The sequence below is a fragment of the Anomalospiza imberbis genome, chromosome 2 (genome assembly GCF_031753505.1).
Source record: "Anomalospiza imberbis isolate Cuckoo-Finch-1a 21T00152 chromosome 2, ASM3175350v1, whole genome shotgun sequence".
NCBI classification, from domain to species: Eukaryota; Metazoa; Chordata; class Aves; order Passeriformes; family Viduidae; genus Anomalospiza; species Anomalospiza imberbis.
In genome coordinates, this window is record NC_089682.1 from 31,872,797 (window position 1) to 31,897,936 (window position 25,140).

General features: G+C 45.9%; 1 protein-coding gene and 1 long non-coding RNA gene across 5 annotated transcripts in view; one reads left to right on the plus strand and one right to left on the minus strand.

Annotated features, from left to right (window-relative positions):
• GDPD5 (glycerophosphodiester phosphodiesterase domain containing 5) overlaps positions 1 to 25,140 on the plus strand; it is a 105,330-nt gene that overhangs the window by 52,191 nt on the left and 27,999 nt on the right. For all 4 annotated transcript variants that reach the window (XM_068180452.1, XM_068180450.1, XM_068180451.1 and 1 more), the window contains exon 3: positions 22,941 to 23,044. In XM_068180452.1, the coding sequence (XP_068036553.1) occupies positions 22,941 to 23,044 (104 nt within the window). The remainder of the gene's footprint in view (positions 1 to 22,940; positions 23,045 to 25,140) is intronic.
• LOC137468614 (uncharacterized) lies at positions 2,444 to 3,663 on the minus strand. Its single transcript, XR_010996058.1, has 2 exons — positions 3,280 to 3,663; positions 2,444 to 2,635 (listed from the first exon to the last, which is right to left on the minus strand). It is a non-coding gene; the product is annotated as an uncharacterized lncRNA (long non-coding RNA).

Sequence of the window (25,140 nt, forward strand, 5' to 3'; positions counted from 1 at the left end):
CACAAAGCTCCTTCCTTCTCGCTCGCCGCCATCCCTTCACGTTTGACGTTTTCTGACGTGACTTTCTGTGGTCTTTCTGGAAAAACAGATCTGGTTCCTGTAATTCAGAGCTCGCTGTGGAGGTTTTGCTTGCCACGCCTGGTTTGTCACCGCTCAAACCACCCCACATCCTGGGCAAACCACCCCTCTGTGGCTGTGCCTCCTTGTCTGGGCCTTTTCCTTCCCCAAAACGCTCGAGAGCCTCAGGTTGTATCAGAAGTAGGGGTGTAGCTGAGCAGTATCTGGAAAGGATCTCTCATTTCTCTTCTTTTTTTTCCCCTTGAGGTTGATGCAGAGTTACCCTGTGTGTGTGTGCAGGATTTAGTAGCTGTGTGTTCAAGTCTGGCCAAATTATTTTGCTGCTGCCATCAGGGATTCCTGCTTCTCCAGCCAGAAGGGAGGGATAAACAGCACAAGGCGAAGTGGAACCTATGATGGACCAGTGTCTGTTATGTGCTGGGCTTGAAATATCAAAGTTTTTGTGTGAAGAGCCAACTCCAGCATTTAAATTTACTCCCAGGATGACTGATGGTTTATTTTCTTTCCCCAACACTTCACCCTTGAGATTTAAAAAACAGTAATGAATAAACAAGCCAAGCTTCTGCCTCCTCTCCAGAGGGATGCTGGCTTTGGACACTCAGCTGCTGCTTGTGACTTCATTTGATTTCCCTCTGGCAGTGCACTGAACCCATTTAAATCTGTCTTAGGGAAAAATAGGTAAATCCCTTCCATATGTCAAGTATTAGAAAAAGCCATGATTTCTTTGACTTGCACAAAGCATCCCCTTGTCTGGCAGATACAGGAACAAGTGCACCCTTGTTTCTGGGAAGACAAGCCCTAACCTCATGCTGGTAAATCTGACATGTCCACTGTTTCAGGCTGTCTCTGTTGATGTCAGCTGTGCCTGTGGAAGCTGGGGAAGACCCTGATTTTATCAATTTTCCCCTTGAAAGAGAGAGGCACTTCAGTTTTGCCTTACTCTAATTCTTTTTTTATTCTAGGCCTTCAGGTCACTGGGTTGGCACCAGCACTGGGGCAGAAAGCCTTTGGCACATTAACCCATTCAGTGGCTTTTGTCACCAGATGTGTCTTTGCCCTCTGGACCATCCTGTGGGATAAATAAGGCTGTGTTTTGATGGGGTAGCACTTAGTGGAGCAAAATGCGAGCACTCAGGATTTGCCAGCTGGGTCAGAGTTGAGGTCTGCTGCCCCACATCCTGTCTGTGCTGGGCTCAGGGATTTGGGAGGAGCAGGAGATCAGCCTGCTGTGCTCTGGGCTCCTTCCTGCTCCCTCCTGCCTTGTGGCCATCTGGGCTTGAATACAGATGGGATTTTGGGAGGGAATTGTTCCCTGGGAGAATGGAAAAGCCCTGGCACAGGTTTTCCAGAGAAGCTGTGGCTGCCCCTGGATCCCTGCAGTGCCCAAGGCCAGGCTGGATGGGGCTTGGAGCAGCCTGGGACGGTGGAAGGTGTCCCTGCCATGGCAGGGGTGGCACTGGGTGATCTTGAAGATCCCTTCCAACCCAACCCAGTGTGGGATTCTGTGAAAGAGGACTCTGGAAAAACATAAGACACAGCCTGGGGAAGAGGAAGGGAGGAAGAAGGGCAAAGAAATAAAGCAGTGCAGTGGTTGGATCCAATCTGATCCGATATTTGTCTGTTCTTCTTGATTTTAATTAACTGATGTCCATCAACTCATCTGAAAAGTGGCTGGAGAAACCTTTCCAGTTTAATAGATAAAAATTGACAAGTATCTTGACTGGAAGAAGAGATGTTTTCTAGTGAGAGTGCTTTGGGTGGACACATGGACTTCTTAGAGGGATAAAGGGGAATTACAGGTATTCCTGAGCACACTCCCTCTGAGAAATGGAGAATTGCAGGTGGTCACAGGGACCTCCTTCCATATATTGTATTTTTTTCATTTAGGATGTTGTTCAGCTGCTCTGAGTCTTTTGTAGGACTCAGGCAGAGCTTACATGCTTGGGAGTAGAAATGAATTCAAGATCATTACCTTTTGGCTGTTGTTGCTTAAAGATTTTTTGTTTGTTTGTTGATTGTTTTTGTTTATTTTGTGATGAACTGGCCCCAGGTGGATAAGTAAAAAATTGCTTTTCCTGCTTTCTTTGAGTTGGACAGCTTATGATTGTGGAATGTGGGAATTCATTTGAAAAAAAGTGGTTCTGAGGTTACAGTTAATTTTTACCAACAGCAGCTGTTGAAAACTGGGGTTGCCACTACTTCAAACTTTATTACTGGTCTTAGGGATGGGGCCAGTCTGCCCTCTGCAAATATATTAAACGGAATATACTGGGAGGTGTCTTGTTGTGTTGTATAAAAAGAAACTGAGAAATCAAATAAAAGGAATCCTTCTGCTCAGCCCGGGCTGAAATAGCAGGCAAAAAAATTTAAAGCAACCTCTGCTTTTATTTTGGCATTTTTGTACCAGTTTCACTGGGATGAGCCCACAGGGCTGAACAAAAGAATAGCTGGAAAATTAATTTCTTTGGGGTTATAGGCAAATTCTGCTCAGAGTTGTCTTTTAGTTACTCAGTGCAGCTGGAGTGAGCCTCTTGTTATGCTTCAGGGCTTTAATTGTCTTCAGTGGGAATAATTAATTAATTGGTGTGAGTGTGGTATTTACTTTCACAAGTTTCAGATTTGCAAGAGTTCTTAATTACAAATCAATATTTAAAGGGACTTTAAGAGAGCTGGAGAGGGACTTGGGACAAGGGATGGAGGGACAGGACACAGGGAATGGCTTCCCACTGCCAGAGGAAATAGATGGGGTTTTGGGAAGGAATTCTTGGCTGTGAGGGTGGGGTGCCCAGAATAGAAATTAGGATTAGAAATTCTGTAAGGAACTGCTATAGGAGCCAATCAATCACCTATAAAAAGGTCAGCCCTGCTCAGGGGCCACTTGGAATATTATCCAGAGCCTGGGTTTGACGCTCAAGCTGCAGAGAACACCCTGCAACCCCCAAATTAGCTGTGATTCCTGGTGGCATCAGCCCCAGTGCCACACAACTCACCTCCAAAGCCACGGGCAGTGGGTTGGTGCTGTCAGGAAGCCTCAGGTACCAGGGAGAAGGATGATCCCAGGGATTCAGAATTCCTTAGTGGTGACACCAGCAAGGTCTCATCCACCCCAGTCCATTCTGTGGTTCTATGAAATGCTAATCTCCAGGTGTTTGAGGGTTTTTTCCCTTTATATTTTCCCCTTGCTCTCATTTTGCCCCTCACCTCCTGTTCTGGTTCCATCTCAGAGCTGTTGCCAGAGCAGCCCAAAATGAGCTGCACTGGGAGGAACTGGCAGGAGTAGGAAGTGGGAGCTCATTTCTGGCCCTGGCTCTGTTGTAGATCCTTGCAGAAGCCCCTTCCTCAGTGGGGGATGTGCAGTCAGGGCTCTCAATCTCATTTCCAGCCAGAGCAGAACTGGTTCAGTGGGGTCAGAGGAGCTAATGAGGGGTGTTTCCCTTGGGATTCTGTGCCAGCACTCCATCCTTGGAGATGAATGCGTGCTGGGAAAAGGGGGTTGTAATTCAGCAGTGTGACATGGCAGCCTGGATGCCTCTTGATAGCATCATAATTCAAGGCAGCACAGCAGTCAGAGGTGCTTTGCCTTTCCTCTCCCCACTTCTGGAATGTGGGCAGAGCTGATGCAATGGATTTGTTGGGATTTCAACCCCCCCAAGTGCTGGTTTGAGTGTAGGATAATGCTCTTAATTCAACAACCCACACGCTGAACTGTCACCACTTCTTGGGTGATATAAACCCAAATGTTTGCATTTAGTGGTTCCTTTCAAACCAAGTTACTTGTTCAGTTTTCTGGATGGGTCTGGGATTTGCCACTGTGTGCTGGTTTTTTGTAATATTTGGTATTCCTCTGGGGTTTTTTTTTTTTTTTTAATAATTGTACTAAAAGCCCTGAATGATGGATATGATGAGATGTATTAAAAACAGGCTTGGTCTGGCCCTTACCTCACCAATCTTTGGCTTTAAAGGTGTCAATTTAATGTTTCTTTTTCATGTCAGTGAAGTGGCATTTGACACTTTCAGTCCCCTTCCAGTGCCGAAAGGAGCTCCAAAAGAGCTTCAGAGGGACTTTGGGCAAGGAATGGAGACACAGGACACAGGGAGTGGCTTCCCACTGCCAGAGGGCAGGGATGGATGGGATACTGGGGGGAATTCCTCCCTGGAAGGGTGGGCAGGCCCTGGCACAGGGTGCCCAGAGCAGCTGTGGCTGCCCCTGGATCCCTGGAAGTGAGCAAGGCCAGGTTAGACAGGGCTTGGTGCAACCTGGGATAGTGGAAGGTGTCCCTGCTCATTGCTGTGGAGGTTGGACTGAATGAGCTTAAAAGGTCCCTTCCAACCTCAAACTCTTGTATGATTCCATGATTCTCACTCCTTTTTCTAGAAAATCCTGCAACATTCAGGAAAACACTTTTTTTCTGCTCTTGGGAACAAAGCTTTCCAGGGCTGAACTAGTTCCTTCAAAGCAGCATCTGTGTGAGAGCATGAAAGCAGCTGGCGAAAAGTGATGGAGAAGTGACCCAGCCCACACAGAGCTGTCAGGATGGTTGAAGGTATTAAATCAGCTGGCAACTGCTGCTCAGCAATTATATTTTGCAACAGGGTTAAAGTTTAGCAGGGCTTTGCCCTCTGTGTCTGGGTGTCATTCATGACTTAATGCACTGCCTGTGCTCCCAAATTGTTTTCCTTATCAATTCCCACTTGTTCTCTAGGCTGTCATTCCATGGGAGCTGCCCACGGTGGCATCCCAAGGGAGTGCATTTGCCTCTGGGGCTGCCAGCAGTGATGGATGGGCTCACCTGGAGCCAGGTGCTGCCTGGAAATGCTCCTGTCACTCCCTTCAGGCACATCAAACCTGCTGGATGGGGCAGTCTGGCACTGCAGGGGGTGGCCTTTGCAGCAGCAAAATGCAAATAATGAGTGTATAAGGGTCATTCTAGCTGCACCAACAGTGCCACAAATACTCACTACTTGCAACAAACCAAGCACACCACAAAAATTCCTGACTTCCCCAAAATCCCGAATTTATCAAAAGATAAACTCGAAAGAGCCATTGAGGCTCAGACAAAAACTATTTAAAGAAAAACTCTTGCTGTTTTACAAGTAAAGCCAATTAAAAGGCCATGTTTAAACTATAAAAAAACCTAATCATTTAAAAAAAGAGGGTTATAAAGCAGTAAAAATGCAAAATTACATAATACTTATCCTCAATGCAAAAGAAACCCCAGAGCATTATACAAACCACTGTCACTGTGGAGGCTGGAGGGAATTTCTGGTTGCTTTTCTGAGCCCTTTTTGGGCTCATTTCTCTGCTGTGCTTGAGATGCTCTTGGATCTGTTTTATTCTCAAGCCTTGCACCCCTTCTAATTACTGAGGGCTTGCAAAGCACTGCAGGACAGCTTTGGAAATGAGGACTTGTCTTCTTCTCCTCCTTTCTGACTTATCTCCAAATGGGAATAGTCATTTTACCCCTAAGATGCTGCTCTTACCTGTGCTCTGTAAATGGATCCCAGCACCAAGCTGGATATTGCACCCCAGGGAGAATCTGGGGATCATCTGCTGCTGCTGGCACATTAAGTGGTTATGAGCACTAAAACAGCTTTATGAGAAGCCAGCACTCAGCTTCTTATTAGTCCAGTGCCTCTGTGGCTTGAAAACAAATTAAATTTGAGATTTTCGACACTTGCAACCAATGTTTAAAGCTATTGGAGAGGTAAAAAGCTGAAATGGCTTTAAAGCCTCCATTACAATTTTACCGCTGATTGAAGGGTTTTTCAGAGGTGGCAAGAATGATTTTTACAGCTGCTGCTGGGCTTGTCTTCTTTAGAAGCCTGCCGGGGAGGGGGGTGAATGTGGTCCAGGAGAAAGTTCTCCCAGCCCTGGTGGGATGCTCTGTGGGGATGGCCATGGGTGAGGGGACAGTGCCTTTGAAGCCTCCAGGGTGCCTGAGGGCAGAAAAAGCAACAGGAGGAAAGGAAACTCTCCAGTCTCTCCATTTCTGCATTGCTTCCACCAGCACAGGCTCGTTCAACAGCTGATCTTGCCCTGAGTGAACTTTTTTCTTCCTTTTCCCCCCCATTTCTTGGCAGTAAAATGATTCATGTCGCTTTGTGGTTTTTATTTAATTGGTGCCTCTTTCCCTCCCTTTTTAACCTGTTCTGTTTTTTCTTCCTCTTTCCATGGTCTCCTTTCTTCTATTTGCTTGAAAGGAGAGAAATGGCCAAAATCCTTTTCCTCAGAGCTGCAACTCCACCAGACTGCTCAAAGGCTTTAAACTCATGTATTTCATGTGCACCAGAGCTGGCTGAGGATAAGGAGTTCTTGTCCTCTTGTTCTTCTGCTGTTCATGGGGGTTTTTTTTTGGTTTTTTTTTGGGGGGGGGGGGGTTGGTTTTTTTTTTTTTTTGGTTGGTTGGTTTTTTTTCCAATTTTGCTTTTTCAGGACTGACTTCTTTAGAATCTGCTGGGTGTTCAAGTTGGGTGGGAACTCCTGGTGGAGAACAGAAAATTAAAATCTCAGATATCATTGTTACCTCTGGATGTGTTTCGTCCTCCTTGGAGCAAGTTAAAGCTTGAGGATGCTTGCAGAATCGTGAGATGCATTAAATGCCACCCAGTTACCTCTGTACAGTCATTTCCTAGGTGGAAATTTGATCTTTTCTGAATTCTGGTGCCTTTTTAATGGAAGTCTTGATCTTGGCAGTCTCCACCTTCTGCAAACACCTCAAAAGATCACAAGGAAAGGAGTTAGTAAGGGGAGAAAAAACAAATATGTGGACATACTTTGGGGAAAAACCATTCCATTCATGCACTGCACAATTTTTGGACTCTTGCCTTGCTTGTGGGGTTGGGATGAAATGCTTTTTGCACTGGTGGAAAAGAGGCTTTGAGTTTTATAATTCATGTATGGACATCTTGAGCTTTGTTTAAACACTTTTGTCTGTCATCACAGCGCTGGCTTGAAATGGGATTAAGGTTTGTTTTCCTTGGCTTCCCAAAATTTTGCTTAAGGAGGACTTCAGCTCTGTTATTAAGCCATGTTTACTGTGTAGGGACACTGACACTGGTGAGGAAAGCTTGTGAAATAAATAATGTGCTCCCTGTGTGTTTGGCTGCTGCTTTTTATTTGTTAGGACTTTCTGCAGTGGAAAAAAGTTTGCTTTCATATAATTTGGTGGGAGGAGAGTGATTTAAATATGAATTTAATTCTTTCCAGTGGTAGGAAAGGAGCCCTCTGTAGCTGTGTGCTGTCACCGCTGCCTGCAAAATTGCAACTATTTATCCTCCTCGGGGTCCTGTTGCAGGCAAATTCCAGATGTCAGAGTTTGCTGGGGTTTAAAAATGATTTTAATTTTCTCTGCGGTCTGGAGAGGGTGTCAGGATTGATTTGCTGTCTTTGAGCAGAGGCTTTGGTTGTGTGGCCTTTGAGCATGAAAGGCAAACTCAGGGTCACTGTTTTATCTCTTCAGAGGCTTTGTGAATATGGGAAACCAACTTGTCCATATCAGCGTCCTCTTGGAAATGCTGCTTTTCCTGAAGGGACAATGAGAAAGTTGATGGGGGAAATGGGGTGGGTTGGATTATCCTGATGGAATTGCTTTAGTCTATAACAAGTGCAGGACCCTGTGGTGGCATCAACCTGAGCAGGAAATATTTGTAATTGTTTTCAGGACTCATAAAGAGTGTTTTGCCTTTTACAGGCAGAGAGATGGCTGTGAACCCGTGAAAATTTGCAGATTTTCCCGTTTCTGAACTGCAGGGTAGGGGCAAAAATAAAATAGGGGTGCTTAGATGTTGTGTGAAGTTGATTGTAATGATTCCTTTGGAAAAGCTTTCTGGTAGTGACTTTTAGGGAAAATCCCAGTGTTTTACTGGCAGGCTAGATTTCACTCTGTGTCCAGGGATGTTCAATCCAGTTGTTTCCAAGATACTCCTATTACTTTTGGGCTGCTCCCTGAGCCTTGATAGAGATCTGCTGATTCCTGTGCCCTTCCTGTGACTTTCCCTTGTTGGGAGCATCTGGTGATTGTTCACCTTTGGGAAAGGTTGAGGAGTTTTCTTTGACTATGTTAAACTAAAAAAAAAAAACCAACAAAAAAAAAAAAAAAAAAAAAAAAACCACATTGAGAAGAGCAAAACTGGGCTAAAAGAGCAGGTACCTGAGGTGGTGGAGGATGGGGCACCTGAATTCCTGGTGGGAAAAGGTGGAGAGCTATGGACTAAACAAGTCCTGACCTGGGAGTGCTGGTCCTGTTGTTCTCAGCCAGCAGACAAAGATAATTTGGTTTAAAAAGATGCTGTTGGAGGGAAGATTCAGAAGCTGCAGGATTCTTTAAAAATTTAACCCTAAATCTTAAAAGTTAAAGCACAGCCTCAGTGTAATGAGGAATAAAAGAAGGGAGGTGCAGTGTGTCACTATTTATGGCGTTATGGTAATTCTGCTTCCAAAGCAGATCTTTAATTTGTACCCTGCTCGAGTTGTTGACTCTAATTTATAATCCAATAAACCTATAGGTTGTTGCTCAGAGCAGGCCAGGGATATTACATCAGGCCAGATCTAATAATTTAGGAGCAGTTTATTAAGCTTAATAGCATCTAAGGTGTAATTGCTTTTATGGGCTGGCTTATCCCATGTGGCACCACCTGGTTTGTTCCAAGGTGTGTCCTGAATCCATGGCTGCAGCCTTGTCTGGTTGCTCCTGATGGGGGAATTGTGTTGTCCAGTGGTGATAAGAGTTGGTTTCCAGCCCCTCTGCCCCATGGCAGGGGTATGGAGCTGGATTTTCCAATCCAAACAATTCTGTGATTCTCTTTGCAAACTGTGCTGATTCAGAGTGTGTGACTGCTGTTTGTTAAGTTTTGGTTTGTGGGGTTTTTAGGTTTCTGTGTGGTTGGTTTATTATTTTGTTTAGGGTGTGGGTTTTTTTTTTTTTTTTTGGTCTGGCTGTTTTTAGAAGCATTTTTTTGTGTGTGTGTGTGCACTACAGGCCATCGTTTTGACAAGGTACATTTGATAAGGTTTATTTGCTTTTTTAAAGTACCTGCCAGCAGGAAACAGAGTTCAGCCTTCTCTGAGCTACTGTTTGATTCTGTCAGATTTGTTTTCTATTCCTGCACGATCTCAGGCAGCTGCCACGTCTGTCTGGTGGTTTCCCACATGCATCAGCTCTGGGAGCTGGGGGCACTGCATGTTAATAACTCAGTTTTGCACTCAGCATGGAGCACAGTGAGAAGAAAAAGACTTGGCCACAGAAAGAAATCTTCCAGCTCCTCTGAAGTCCACATTTTCTGCTGGAGACCTTCTGATGCAGGGGGGTGTGAGAGGAGAAAACATTAGGCTGTTAATGGGAAGAGCCCAAACTTCTGGACAAGATTCTCCAGGCAAAACCCCCAGAGAGCCTAAAGGTCACCCCTGAGCCTCCTTTTCTCCAGGCTGAGCCCCTTTCCTAGCTCCCTCAGCCATTCCTGGGGCTCCAGCCCCTTCCCCAGCTCCATTCCCTTTCCTGGACATGCTCCAACTTTTAATTTTTTTTTTTTTTAATGGATCATGTAAGTGACCTCAAGCTCGATGTGCTCCTGTAAATGGTCCAGATCTGTTCTCTTGGCCAAACTGGATGGTTTTGTGCCTGCTTCTGGCAACCATTCTCCTGCTGGGAATGCCAACATCCATATGCACTTCTCCCTGTGGCTTCCTAATTTGAGGTTGAGGGCGGGGGCATATTCCACCTTTTTCCTGTCTCTTGCCTCCTGCAAGCTCAGCTGTAAATCAGGTTGGCTTGTGGCCACAGCCTGCTTCCAGGCTGCTGCCAGGAGATTTTTTGACACTACTTTCATTATTTTTTTAGGTTTTTTTCACTCTGGCATAGTGCAGTTGTTGCTTTAGGGAGAATGTTTTGGAGGGGTGGGCCTAGGCTGGAGAAAATCAGTTCTGATGTTGTTTCTTTGATGGAATGAACAATTGGTAGGAAGGCTTTGGTCATCAAAGATTTGTGTGGTGGGGGGGAAAAAAAAAGTAGTGTCAGCCCCCCCTGGTTTTGTCCTCTCCATCCTTTGTGTTGCTCCCATGCTCCCAGAGCTGCTGGCCACAGGTGGGAGATGCTTTGGGAAGCACCCCCTGTGATGAGACAGGTAAGGGACAAATCAGCCCTGTTTGGGTATTAAATGCAGCAAGAACATGTAAAAGATCACATCCCTCAGGGAGAATGCTCCTGCTTGGCTTTAGAGCTGTTGCTTTTCCTTTTCTCCTGGTTCTTCTGAAAGCTGCAGCCTGCTTGGGGCTGGAGGAAACCCAAGGCGAGGTTCCTCTGGAGCCTGTGGGCTGAAACAGCAGATGCACCTCCTCCCAATGAGCTGCCTGGGCTGCCTTTGGAGAGGAAAGAACAGAGAGTCCTTCTGCATCTTTGTGAAATACTCCTGCTATTCTCTTAGCAGATCTGTAGCAGTAATAGCTAGGCTGCTGAAGAGGCTATAAAAAAATGGGAAATATGGCTTAGCACGTGCTATATTTAGGAATTCCATCAGTCCCGCTGAAACGGGAGCGTGGATAATTCAGATATTTCCTGTGGCAAAGGATTGGATTTTTTGGGGTGGGTGTCCTGCAGGCAGTTGACATCCTCAAGTGGGTTTGTAAATTAGTTTTTTACTTTTCCTGTGCTTTGAGTAGGCAATGGTGGCTGTATTTTCATTTTGAAAAATAAACAGGTGTCTTATACCAAATATGCTGTGATATAATTAGTTGTAATTAAGAACCAGGACTGCTTTAGCTGTTGATTGAAAAACTGGGTATTTTTCTCACCAGCTGCTTCTCACTGAAGCAGTTTTGATGCTCTGAGATGCATGGAAAAAACCCAGCCCAGCCAAAGGCAGAACAAGTTCAAGGCCATTCCTCCCCAAAATTCCCTTTCTCAGTGGTACAAACCCCTGCTTAGGGATTGTGATGACAAAGCTCACAGAGGTGACAGATGACTTTGCAGTGACTCTGCAGATGAATTGGGTTTTGCTGCACAAGCAGTTTTGCTCTTGGCAGGAAGAAGGAGAGAAATGGGCTGGAAAGCTTTCTTTGCAGGGGAGGTAAAAATTAAATTACTGCAAAATTCAATTTTTTTTCTTTACTATGCATTTATCTTACCTTCCTTCAGGTCCAACATGTTTTGTCATGATCTGAGCAGTGTAGGAAGAGAAAAAATTGGTTCCGAGTATGGTCAGCAGCCTTTAGAGCATTTTGATGTCTGCCAAACTTCCCTTCCAAGCAGTAGATTGAAGAGCTGCTTTGCTCCTTGAGAAAGGTGGAGAAGGATCATGGAATGCAGGTGTTATACCTTGGTATCACACAGGCTGTGCCTCATTTTGAGCCATATTCTGTTCCATAAGCAGGAGAGAGGTTGTGTGGTTGGGTCAAAACCCAACCCTTTTGGGTTGGTGATGTTGACACTCTGGGCATGATCTATTCCTGTGCTTGGAAATATTTTTTTATTGGCATCTATCCCAGATGTGAAGCCAAAAGCCACGTTTTCCATTGTCTGTAAAAACCCAGGCTGCACACCAGTGGTGCTTTGGGAATTCTTTCCTGCATTCTTCCCCAGGCTGGGATCTGTCTGGTCCATCCCTCTCCTGGCCACCACAGGGGCTTTATCTCAACTTGCTGAATTCCACATTGGGTTGTGCAAAGAGATGAAAGTGTGAAAAGCAGTTTGCTCATCCAGATTGTCCACAGTCACGTGGGAGAGCTGCAGGATTAGCACTTTTTTCCTGGCATGTTACGCAATCAGTGAGAGATGGAGTAGGGAAAATCTTGAGCTTTGGGTTATTTTCAGTGCCAGCTGTTCTGAACTTCCAGAAAATGCCCTCTCCGGGTTGTCCTCTAGAAGGGGAGTGCAAAGTCAGGCTGGCTGTGCTGCTGCTTGGACAAGCTGTGGAGTGCAGGGAGCTGCAGGAGCAGCAGTTTGGCAGGTTTGTTATTTCTGTGCCACCTTCCATCGCAGGCGCTTTCATCAGCGCGCGGCTCTTGAGGAGAGCCATAATTATCCCCATTTCCATAGAGCTGAGAAGATGCGCCACATTAAAATGCCTCTTCTGGAGCTGCAAACGAGTTCGTGGTGAGGAAATGAAGCGAATTTTCTCTCCAAACAGTCCCTACCTGGGTGCTGCTTTGCTTCCAAGGGCACTCACGGGACATCCCAGCGTGGGCAGCAGGAAAAGGGGAATTCTGCCCCTGAGCCCAGGTGAGACCCCACCTGCAGGGCTATCCCAGGGCTGAAGCCAGGCTGGGAGAGCTGGGGGTGCTCACCTGGGGAGGAAAAGGCTCCAGGGAGAGCTCAGAGCCCTTGCAGGGTCTAAAGGGGTTCTAGGAGAGCTGGAAGAGGGACTGGGGACAAGGGATGGAGGGACAGGACACAGAGAATGGCTCCCCAGGGGGCAGGGACAGGTGGGATTTTGGGAAGGAATTCCTGGCTGGGAGGGTGGGGAGGCCCTGGCACAGGTTCCAGAGAAGCTGTGGCTGCCCCTGGATCCCTGGAAGTGTCCAAGGCCAGGCTGGACAGGGCTTGGAGCAACCTGGGATAGTGGAAGGTGTCCCTGCCCGTGGTGCATTCTATCCCAAACCATCCTGTGGTTCTATAAAATGTTACATTTGCTCTGGTTCTGGAAAGGTGACTCAGGAATTCCTCCCTTGGGAACTCCTCATCTCCCTGGCCATGCCTCTTGCTCAAAGCCTCCTTTGTGCTTTTGCTGCAGATGCTCCAACTTTAAATGAAGAGAAATAAACCAGATTTAATAGAGCAGGGTCCCTCTTTTGGGCTTGGCACCGTTCAGGGGCTGCCCTGACTCTGGAGAGAGCAGGGAGGGGATGGAGCAGTTCCAGGGCCTTTTTCAGCACAGGCACTGAGGCATTTCAGGTTTTCACCACTGACGCTCTTGCTCCTGCTTAAAACAGGATGGTAACAACTTGTTTCTCTTGCCTGTAAGTTGGCTGCTTGCCTTTCAGCCCTGCTGATGGGTACTGAGGGGAAATAGCTTCAGGGGAACCCCTGGCTCCTGTCCAGACACGCATGGCAGGGCTGTTGTTACATAATTCAACTTTGCCATGCCAGAGTTTATGAACATCACAGAAAATGCCCACTTGCAACAGCAGTGATGTGAGAGTGATGTGTCAGAGCTGCTGGGAAGTGAGAAGGGGACCTTGTGTAAGTCAAACCTTTCACTTCTTCGCTGCACTTTTTATTGGCCTATAAATTTTGCTTATTTTAGTCCTCGTTTTTGTGCCTCCCAGTGGTTTCTGAATAACACAAGCATTTAGACACCTACTGCTTTAGCATTTCCCTTGCTGCTGTCCTCAGCTGGAGACCAGCTGACCCTTCAGGCAGAATTGCTAGATGATCAACCCTTGCAAATGCTTTTTTTAATATGTCATTGCCTGTCACTTGTGCCACCGAAAGAGAGGAAAGAAGCTGTGTGGGTTTCCATGTGGGGAGATGTTTTGGTTTTTCTTTTGGTGTTGATGCTCCTGGTTTAGCTTTGTCCTTCTGCATGTGCTGCTGTAGAGGTTCCACAGGCTGGTGTTTGTTGGTCATACCAAGCAAGGTTTTCCTAGACCCAGACTGGGTCTAGTCTGGGGTCTAAGCCAGAAAAAGTGGATATTGGCACCAAGAATGGCACCCACTGCCTCTTTTCCTGTCAGGATTTTGTCTTCCAGCACTGGCTGGTGAGGCTCTTGCCCTTTCAACCAGCACAGAAATCCTTGGTTCATTTTTGTTTCTTTTGTGCCAAGCATCATGACAAAATAGTATTTTTGGAACTCACCTTGCAGACATTTGCTGCCAAGGGTGAGAGGCGAGGGAAAATTCGTCCAAGGAATAAATTAACTGTCTGTTTCTTCTCCCAGTCCAATCATTTGCCCTTGGATCTATTTGTCATCTATGTCAGATTATTTAGGATCTTTTACAGAATATTTTACAACAGAAATCCTGTAAACAATAAAGAAAGGCAGTAGTTCTCTTTAAATAGGGATAAATATGCAGGATTTTTCTCATCCACTGTTCTTCCTATAAAGCTGTGCTTATTAAACTCATAAACACTCAACAGGAGAGAGCTGGGAGCACATCTGAGCCTGAGCTGGACAAATGGCAAAAGCAGTTTGGGGCCAGGACAGAAATAGGATCAGTAAAGGCAAAAGTGGAGCTGTTTCCTCTGGCCCTGAGTGATCCACTGAGGTGCAGGGTGGTTGGGACACAGTTTTGATGGGGTTTTCAGAGTCTGCAATCTTTTCTAGCCTTGGTATAGGGTCCAAATGTCCTATTTCCACCTGGAGCCAGAAGATGGCCATTAAGGAAACGCCTTCCAAAATCCCCAGGATGTGTACAAAATGTTCCTCCTGCTGATAATAAATATTTTCTGAGATTACTTGAGTAAAATGTAATACCGAGGCCATTACATTTAACAGCCTTCATTGGCTGTTTTCTTAGGTAGATTATATAGTCTTTTTTTTTTTTTTTTTAATTGAGCCTGCTTTTATTAAAGCTGATTTTAATCCTAACCCCCTTGCCCCAGGATGCTGGTGCTTTAATTAAAGTGAACCATCAGCTGAATGCAAGTCGACAACATCATGTGCCTTTGCCAAGGACTATCAGGAGCCTGGGATGAGTTAGCAGGAATAACACCCTCAGGAGGCTCTGAGGATGAAATCCTCCTGCTGCTTGATGCTGATGAGAGCTCAGCAGGGATTCTGTGCCCAGCAAGGTGCCCCACTTCAGGCAAGCCTGGACCTCAGCCACTCTGAGAACTCATGGTTCTGCAAGAACCATGGGTTGTTTTTTTGCCTTTTTTTTTTTCTTTCTTCCCTAGATAAGGCTCATCAGTAAAGACTGAAAAAAGATCTGGACCTATTAATCAGGAAAAATTAGCTGTTTCCTCTTGGCCTTCAAGTATGAATGTGTTTGGTAAAAAAGGAGGTTATGGTGCTTTGTTAGCATCAGGATTGGGTTTGGAATACTTGGATCTTTCCATGAGTTTGCCCAGAAGCACTGGTTATGTTGGCTGGGCAAAATCCAGTAGGTTAAAAACTAATCAGGAGCTGTGGAAGTAGAGTAAATCATGCTGTGGGGGATAGACTGGAGATCCCCTCTCACTCTCTTCTGTTTCCTGGGGAATCAGAGGCTCCCTCAGGGATTTTTGCTTACCTCTGCCTTGAATGAAAAAGGGAGGACGTAATTGCAGGAGGCAGAGCTGGTCCAGGATGTGATTATTGCTGCTGAAAGTCCCCAGGGGCCTCCAATAGCCAGAGAGAGCCCTGGGTCCAGCTGTGCTCCGTGTCTGAGCAGCACAGGAATTCCCACCTCAGTGCTCCAGGCTTGCCAGTGCTTTTTGTGATGGATGCTGGGGATGCAGTGAAATGCTGCCTTCGTTGGGTGTGGACACCCAGAGAGAAACTGGTGCTCTGGCAGAGTCTGTGGGGAGGGAGGGGCAGGCAGGCTGGGTTATCCCTCAGCTTGCATCCCTTTATCCCTCTCCTTGCTGTTTAGGCAAGCAAAACTGTCCCACTGCTCCCAGCTTTGCAAGCCTGGAGGGAATCAGCCCTGCCCTTTCTGGTTGTGTTTTTGGAGGCTGGGAGGTGGAAGTGTTTTACAAAGTATAACAATGATATTTTTAGAGGCTTGGCTCTCTTTTAGCTGCATCTGTTGAGCTGCAGTTCAGCTCCAGCAGCCCCAGCAGGAGCACATATTTCAGGAATATGTTCTCCGCCACTTTCTGTGACCTGCTAAATGGAATTGTAAATGGAGCGTGTCACAGCTCAGGAATCTCATTCATGGCCTTTTCTAACAAGGTGTGCAGAGAGCTATTTAGCCTAGTCTTTGTAATAATCAAACAAGATGTGCCTGAGATGTGCAGTGACTTACTTTAGGAAGCATCTGGTTAAGTGTTGAAGCCTCAGCAGCCACAGCAGCAGGGCTTTATTTTCTTTGCTCCTTGCTTCAGACCCATTGTCTGTCAGACCCAATTTCTTCCTTTTTCTTCCCATTTCTATAATGATTGGCAGGTGCCTCTTATGCAAGATCACAGGGGTTACCATGGAGTAAAAAACCTTGGCAGTGTTTCTGAAGTGACCAGACTGGCTCCAATTAGTTGTGGTCCCAAATTTATCCTTCCAGTCACTCCTTCTCCTTCCTGGAGAGGGCTGTAGCAATTGGGGAAAGTCTCATTTCTTATGAAATTTGAAGTATTAAGCCAACACAGGGGGAAGGCAGAAAGTTGAGGACGAGGAGTAAAAAGCAAGAGGTGGAGGAGGAGTTCAAGCAGAGCTTTGCACCAGATGGTGGTGATTGCTAGATTGAGGGAAAACAAAACCTTTGGGCAGGTTACAAAGTCCTGTGGGACCTGCCTGATGCTCTGTGGGGTCTTTCAGGTTCCTCCTGCTCCCTTGGGTTCCTGAATCTTCAGTCCAAAAGAGGACTGAAAGCCTGGTCCCTCTGCAGCCTTAGGTGAAGGAATTTCAGCCCAGGTGCCTCAGTTCTCCTCCAGATGTGTGTGAGGTCTGTGAGGCAAACATTTGCTACTCAAGTATATTGATCTGCTCACTTAAATGCTTCAAATCCTTGGAGTGCAAGGTGCTTTCCATTAGTTCTGTCCCTCTGCAATGCCAGATGAAGCTGCTGGGTGTGCTTTTGGCAGTGAATGCTGATTGCGCCCTGGGCTGTAGCAGTGGCAGTGCTGGATGTGGGCTTTCCTCTCCAGGGACACTTGAGGGAACACATCTGAGCACAGAGGTCTCCCTATAACTGTAGAACAGACAGAAGTGAACCCACTGGGGCCACCAAACTGTTTGGAACGGGAGCCAGGAACAGAGGAGGAGGGGTGGAGAGCTGAGGTTGTGCAGCTGGAGGTGGGAAGAGAGGATTTTGCTGCTCCCAACAACTAAGGAGAGTCTGTTGAGAAGGTCACAGAATCATAATTTTTTGGTGTTGGAAGGGACCTTGAAGATCATCCTGTTCCAACCCCCTGCCATGGTAGGACCCCTTCCACTGGATCAGGTTGCTCCAAGCCCCGTCCAGCCTGGCCTGGAGAACTTGAGCCAAGATGGCTCAAGAGGCAGTAGGCACAACCTGCATTGGGGAAATTCCAGCTGGACAGAAGGGAGATTTCTCCCCATGAAGGTGGTAGTGAAACCCTGGAGCAGAAGCCAGAGGAGGGTGGGAATTCAGAACAAGCCACTGCTTTAAGGACTCTGCCTTCACATACTGAGAGTTAATAATGAAAGTTTGTAACTTCTCCTTAGGAACTAAAGTGTTCCCATTGACAAACTCCAGCTGATGCTTGTTCCTGGTGATCCTCAGTTTCTGGTTCTCTTGGGAGATTTGAGTCATCTTTCATCCTCAGAGATGACTGAATAAGTTGCTTGAAGATAATGTTTGGTTTGTTTGGACAAGGTCCGATTGGGTAATCCCGAAATGAGGAATTGGCTGTCAATTTCCCCTTTGTATTTGCTGGATAAATGTTAGCTCTCCTCCTTTCCTCTCCAAGCTAATACTGATAAATGCCTACAGCAAACTGATTCTTGAAAATGCCAGAAAACAGTGGAGTGCAGACTCCTTAATAAACTCTTTGTTGGATCCAGTAGTGAATTAAAACAGTCTGAAAACACACTTGAGTGATGGTGGTGGTGCTCCAGTCTGACTCCAGCTCTTGGATTTGCTCCTGAGGTAGAGAGTAATTCTTCAGGACTGTGTGGCCCTGAGCCCTCAAAAAACCAATTGATTTGCTAAAGGCAGGTGCCTGAGCTGGTGGATATTTATGGACACAAGGATGGTATGCACTGCAGGGAGATAAAACACCTTTTGACCTTGTTGTATTTGCAAGTTTGAAAGTGTGGTTATATTGGATATCTCTGAATGTTGTCTGCACATAAAACTTCCAGCAGGGAGATTTACAGTATGGAACTGGAAGAAGATTCCCACATTGGATTTTGTTGGTGTGGTGAGATCCACGTGCTGCTGTTTTCCATGTGCTTGTGCATGCCCTGCCCAATGTGCTGCCAGATTTGTGGGAGGGCTCAGGCTCCTTCCAGTTTCCTCTCAGCAGAAATTCCATCCTCAAGCCAAGATGCCCTTCAGCAAGAAATTGCTTTAAAATACTAGATTTTCTCTAAAAGGCTTCTGTTTTTCAAAACTGGAGGTTTTCTGATTTAAAAAAAAAGGAGGGGGGGGGAGAGGAGGGTTAAGACATTGTTAAAAAGCTTCTTCCTGTTCTAGTTAGATTTTTATTTAGTTATTTCATTATTTTAATGAATGAACAGGAGGTTCACTGTGCTCAGGAGACAGAGAATGGGTAGGGTCCTCCAGAGGGACTGAAAGCCATGAATTCCTAGAGGCACTTGGGCTTGAATAAGAGCCTTCTTCCTGGTGGATGACTGGCAGCTCCAGAAACAAGAGGGCTGGCTTCCTCCTTCCCCTCTCTCTCCCTTTTTTCTTTTTTTTTAGTTTTTTTTTTCAGTTTTTTCCCTTTTCCCCCTCTTTTTTTTTTTTCCTCTCTTTTTCCTCTTTTTTCCTTTTTTTTTTTTTTTATTTTTTAAATAAGAATGTGCTCCAATTGCTCCACTCATCTGACTTAAACTTCTACAAAAGTTTGGGTTGTTTCCTCTGCCCAGTCTTAGTGGTGGCTCCTTGTAGAGTTCACAGAACCACGGAATGGTTTGGATTGGAAGAGACTTCAGGGATCATCTTCTTCCAACTCTTGCCATGGGCAGGGACACCTTCCACCAGACCAGGTTGCTCCAAGCTGTTGATGTTCTCCAGTTCTCAGTCTTTTAAAGAAAATATCTTTTCTTGAGGAAGATCTGTCCGCTCTGAGGTGGATCTCCTCAATTCCCAAGCACCCACACAACCTTCTCCCTGTGTTTGAGGTGGGATCTTGATGTGGGCTCTGCTGTGGTTTCAGCTGCTCTGGGAGAGCTTTGGGCACAGCGGGTTTGTCGTGAGCCTGGTGCAATCCTCACACATGGATGTGAATCCAGGAGGGAAAATAAAATCCATCTGTTCCCATCTGGGCTGTGCTGGGGTGAACTGCAGCATGCTCCAGCAGTGGCATTTGGGTTCCTTCACAGGAAAACTCCTGAGGATGCACACATTGGAAGGGACCCAACTTCACCCACGTTGATGGAATGTGTGCTTTGAGCTCATCCCTGTGGGAATGGAGCCCTAATCCATCCAGCAGTGGCATTTCCTCAGATCCATTCCCAGTTCAAAGCAGGCTTCTCTCCTTCCACTTCCTTCTGAAGCTCTCTGTGGGTTCTGGGTGCCAGGGAGGATGCTGGAGGCATGGGTTTGATTAGGAAGGGTTCTGCTGTTTCATCCCAAGGCTGGGAGATGTAGGTGGATCTCAGGGATGCTTAGGATGAGCTGACAAGGACTCCAGCAAGCAGCACAGGTACAGGATGGCATTTTGGGACTGCTGTCAACTGGGGTGACTCCAGCAGCTTTGCTGGAGCAAAATCCTTCCGCTCTGTTGGCTCCGTGGGCTGTCACGGAATCAGCTGGCTCTGGCCTTGCATTTTCTTGGCTTTCGTGGAGCAGACCTTGAGCCAAGAGTGTTGTACTGCCCCTGCTTCCCAGCTGGGTCCAAAGGAAGCGTGAGGGGACAGCTGAAGCTCATGGTGCAGCATTTCAGCAACCCTGGGGAATGTATGTGGTAAAATAAGGAATTTAATACAGTCTCACATGTTGAACCCTCTGTTTTGCCTGCAGGCATCAGGCAGGGTTTGGGACAGACTTCTGATAGAGCCAGCTTAATAATGTAATTTAAATCAATGTTAATTATAAATATATTGAATTTATTTATATATCCTATCACTATATAAATATTAATTATATTACTCTTAATATATAATATGAGGAATATTAATTACATGGTTGAGCTTGATGATCTTAGAGTTCTTTTCCAGCCTTTCTGATTCTGTGATTAATAATCCTATTAAAATATTGAAACCTCAGGAAGAGGGGCACATGTAAATGCAGTGATAACCAGATCAATGCAGTCTCACCCTGGCCAGTCCTGATTTTTAAGATCTTAAGTGTTGATTATCTGTTCTAAGTTCAAATCACACTCTGAATCCTGATACAGTGCTGATCTGCTTTTTGGGAGGAAAATGGGCAATTTAGATAGCCTGGATTTCCTGGTCAAAGGGTTTCTTAAGTTCACAGGAATGGTACCATGCTGGGAGATGTCTCCTGGCATATGTGTGATCATCTGGAATGAAGTAGGTGAGAAATTCCTGTTTCTAATACAGAATTGAGAAAGTCCTTGTAGGAGGGGTTGGTGGGAGTGTGTGTATAGTTAAAGCTCATAACATCTCCTACAGATCCTACAATAAATAAAATAAACTTCCTGAGCCTCTCTGCTTTCCTTGTGCCGCTGCAGTAAATAATGCTTTGTCTGGCTTGGGGAGTTGCAGCAAAAGAGACTGACAGAACCTTCAGTTAACCAAAACTAATCCCTAAATTGGAAAATCTGTCCCCTGTGATATGAATTTCAGTGCTGTTTTAAACAAGATTAAATCTTCAAGCACAGGAGTGGGTAAAATCTGTGAGCCAGCATCACAGATGAATCAAACACTGGCTTTTCTGCAGCAGATTCCTTAATATGTGGATTGTTTTTTTTTTTTTTTTCCACAAAACCCCCTAACCTGGAGCTGGTTTTGCTCCCACCTGGCATGGGGTAGGGATTGGGGATGTGCAAAAGTGGTGGAGAATGTGTGTGAAACAGTGATTTTTATATTTATGTATTATTAAGAATTCTGTTATTTTAATGAAAATTTTAAAATCTGACAAACTACAACTTGGTAGAATGTCTCTGTCTTCATTAATTTCCTTTTGGGGCCCTTCTGATTGTGTCTGTTGATCACTGAATCAGAGAATGGTTGAAAGGGACCTTAAAGATCAAATATTCTGGGTTTTTTTTTCTGTAAGCCCACTGAGAAATGTGCCTGAACTCACTGAAGGATGCCTTGAGACAGAAGAATTTGCCTGGGTTTTCACAAAACCAGCAAGGCATGGCAAGGGCACCCTCAAGGACAAACCCAAAATAGCTTTTGGAGAGCTTGCCACAAGCTCTGCTGCTTGCATGTAAATAAGGGGGGGGGGGGGAATTATGTTTATATATATGGGGGGGAAAGCTCAAAGGTTTTTAAATGTTTTCCTTGGCTTGTTTATCAAATCAGTGTCATCCAGTGCATGAGTATCAGCAAAGCTCAGCCCAGAGTGACCTTTAGAGAGCTGGAGGGTAGGATTTTTATAGTAATGTTGGTCTTTGGCATAAAAGGTACCTAAAACCTCCCTTGCCTTGGAAAACCCCAAATATATGTGGGAATATAACCCATATTTAACTTTTATGTGGAAGGAGGTGTTAGACCCAAATGGAGAGGGGGAGAGAAAATCCCAGCAAACAGTGGGGAAATTGAGGTTTGAGATCCTGGGGATGTACAGACTGGAAGGCATCCAGAAAGAGGGGAATGGTTTGGGTTGGAGGGGACCTTAAAGCCATCCATTGCTACCCCACCATGGGCAGGGACACCTTCTACCATCCCAGGCTTCAAGCCCTGTCCAGCCTCTGGATCACTTCCAGAGTTCCAGGGGCAGCCATGGCTTCTCTGGGCAAAATTGGGTATCTTGATTTGGGTTATACAGCCATGGATTTGGAATTTCTAGCAGAAAACATCATTTTTGGCACAGCAAAAATGAAATAATTCCATCCCTTTTTACTGCTTTATTTTGGCTTCCTTTTTTTTTTTTTTTTTTTTTTTAATGATGAAGGATACAAGGAGGACCTCTATCACAGGATTAGTACCCAGGGTGATGCATAAGAAAAAATAGTCACAGTTAAAAATAATTATAAAATTAATTCTCAGTTAAGTAGGTAACTCCAGCCCTTAGCATGGAAAGGGAGGCAAAAACTAGTATTTTTTAATGTTTCTATTGTCACTCTCTTGGTTACCTTGTTTTGCATAATTAAAAAGCCAGGAGAGTTCACCAGAGAAAAGAACATTTCCCAAAAAGATCAATGTGTGCTCAGGGTCTGGAAGGGAATTATGGTGGTAGAGTTGCTCATAGTCTTTTCCAGTCTTCATCCTTCCTTGCTCACTGTGGGAAGAGAGGATTTGTTGGATTATTTTCTGTGCAGAATTTATTTCAATATTTTCCCTGTAGAAATGAAAACACGTATGAACTGTTTAAGGCCAAGGAGTAAAAACCAACCAGGAGCCCGTGGATGTGGTGCTGGTGAGAGGCAGTTTGAAGACATAGATTGATGTCCTTGTGGTTTGGGATTTTACCCATGGTATTGTAGCAGGGGCACTGAACAGATTTATTTGAGGGAATTATTTTGTGTGTGTTGAGTAGAATTTGAAATGCTCCTGCATACTGAATGTTGGTGCTGGTGTGGTCTGTTTGCAAAACACTTGAAATATGTGATGGTGGTGGGAGGAATAAATGGTGGGGATGGGTGGTTTGGCTCTGCAGGATCTGAGCACCTCAGGGGAAGGAATAAGGAGTAGGAACATCCCTAATCCACTATGTAATCTTCACCTTGTGATAACTACTCAGTCATTTAGGCTAAGCCCAAGGGAGGGGAAGATGCATGAGAATGGAAAAGTTAATTAAACAATTGCCTCAAAAAAATAAAAAATACCCACCTAAACAACCACCAACAAAAAACCCTCACCAAACAAAACCCCAGCTCCCTATCTGGAAATGAGCCCTCTGCCCAGACCTGGGGAAATTTGGAACATTTCCAAATCTGCCTTTGGAAATGCCTCTTTACTCCACTGAGTCTCCTCCACAGCTGGGACCAAATGGGATCCTGTTGACACCGACCTCTCTTTTCCTCTGCAGTGGGAGCGCCTCTGGTTCCTCATCCTCACCTCATCCTTCTTCCTCACCCTGGTCTGGTTTTACTTCTGGTGGGAAGTTCACAATGACTACAATGAAATCAACTGGTGAGTAGAGCTTCCCTCAGGAAATATGGTTGCCACTGTGCACCTGCTTGACACAGCTTTGGGTTCATCTGGATCCTTTGGATGGAACTGTAACGATGAGAAAGGGAAAATGGGGTGGGAAGTGGGACTCAAGGAGAGCTGCTTCTGCCTGATCTATGTGTAGATGTGACGTGGCCTCACGTCTCCACTTCGTGGCTGGGTTTTTGTTTGTTTATCTTGATGGTTGGCTGGATTTGAAAGTGACTGAGCCATTTGGCTGCAGCTATCCCACAAAATATCCATGGCAAAAATTCAGCCTGAAGCACATGGGTGTGGAAAATATTATACAAAGTTGGAAGGAGCTGAAAAGGAGCTTTGCAGTGGGATGTGCTGGAATTTAGGGTGTTGCCAGCTGCCTCCAGTGCTGGAAATTATCCTCCCTTTTATTATCGGCAGCATCTTAATACATTTTGACAGCACCTTGGGCTGTGTTATTACCAAACTGCTTTGACATCATCTTCTTGTCAAACATAAGATGCAAAGTGTGTTTTAAAACACAGTGGGGAGCTGATCCCTTAAGTAAATCATCTGCTTTAGATGCTGGAGCTGTGTGAGGGAGGGTGTTTACCAACATGGTGATGTGAGCTGGCTCCTCCCAGGAAAAAATGAGTTTTTTCTCTTTGCTCATCCCCACACTGTGAGAAGTGAAACCATCACCATGGCTCTGGATTATTTGTAACAGCAGCATGATAAAAATGCCTTTTTTAAAGTGGTATTTTGGAACCCCTCTCTTCTTCAGTTTGTACCCTCAGTAAAGGATGTGATTGCTCCAGTGCAAAACCAGCTCTGTCTGAACTCAAAGTTGTGAAGGGGCTAAAAACATTCCTTCAGAAATGAAGGAAAGCCCTGGGAATGCTGGGAATGGTCACTGCAGCTGCAGTGCTTCCAGGATTTGGGTCCCCAGTATTCTTGCAGGAATGGGGGGGAAATGTGCAGGTCTGCTCTGGATGCAAGAGGCATTTGGGATTTAACACAGCTGTCACCTGCAGCCCAAAGCCCTGTCCCTGCCATGCAGCCCAGGGTGCTGGAAGCACATCCACTGGGAAAGGGTTCCCTCTTGTGCAGCACAGGTCTGGAAGAGGCTCTCTGGATGCAAAGCAGCATTTCAGGCCATTCAGTGCTGAAAATGGGTCAGTGCTTTGTGTGTGCTGTAACCCCAGTTAGATCCCTGCTCCACACACCACCAGAGGTCGAGCAGGGTTTCTGGAAAGCAGCTGTGGAAAGGCTGGGTAGGAGGAGGAGAACACAGGGTGAGGTTTTAATTACAGCCATGCCCATTCCAGGCAAGGGGGCGAAATAATTTCCATTGGGTCCGTGCAGGCTGGCCCTCTTCCCTTCCAGCACAGCTGCATGGGCTCTGTGAAAACAGAGCAGATTTGGGCCAGGCAGGCTGTGAAGAACTTGAAAGCATCATTTTATTCCCAGCAGAGCTGTGAACCTGATGCTCATGAGGCACAGTGAGGTCCTGGTGTTTAGAAACCTCACTTTTGCAGTTCCTCTGTCGTTGTCGCTTCTGGGTCATGTTTTTGGACAAGGTTTCTTTGCTGCTTGTTCCTGCTCCTTCCTCTCTGCTCCACTAATTTGTTGGCAAGCTGGGAGCTCCCCCAGAGGAGAGGAAGGGCTCTTTGAGGCATGGCACACCAAGCTGCTGCCAGGGCCTTCCAGAGGAACTGGGAGAAAGAGTTGCTGTGATATTGGTGTGAGGAGCTGCTGACCTTCCTCCTGCCCTCCAGAGCTCATCCCTGGCAGCTCTCCTAGCTTCTGTCACCTTCAGCCTGTCCCACCAGCTGGAGAGGGGTTGGAGGTGTCTGTCCAAGCAGCCCACTGCCACCAGCAGGACTGGAGGAAGACTTCCCCCCCTCTCTGGGACTTGTTCCAGCCCTGCACTGTCCTCTAGGAGGAGATTTTTCAACCCAAATCTCTGAGGGCCTTGACTCTCTGCCATCCTTGAGGAGGTTTTTCATCTTTTTACCTGTGTGTCAGGCAGCTTGGGCAGCAGTTAGGTCATTTCAGCTTGTAAGGAACCAAAGGGCTGTTCTGGGATTGAAATGGGTTTT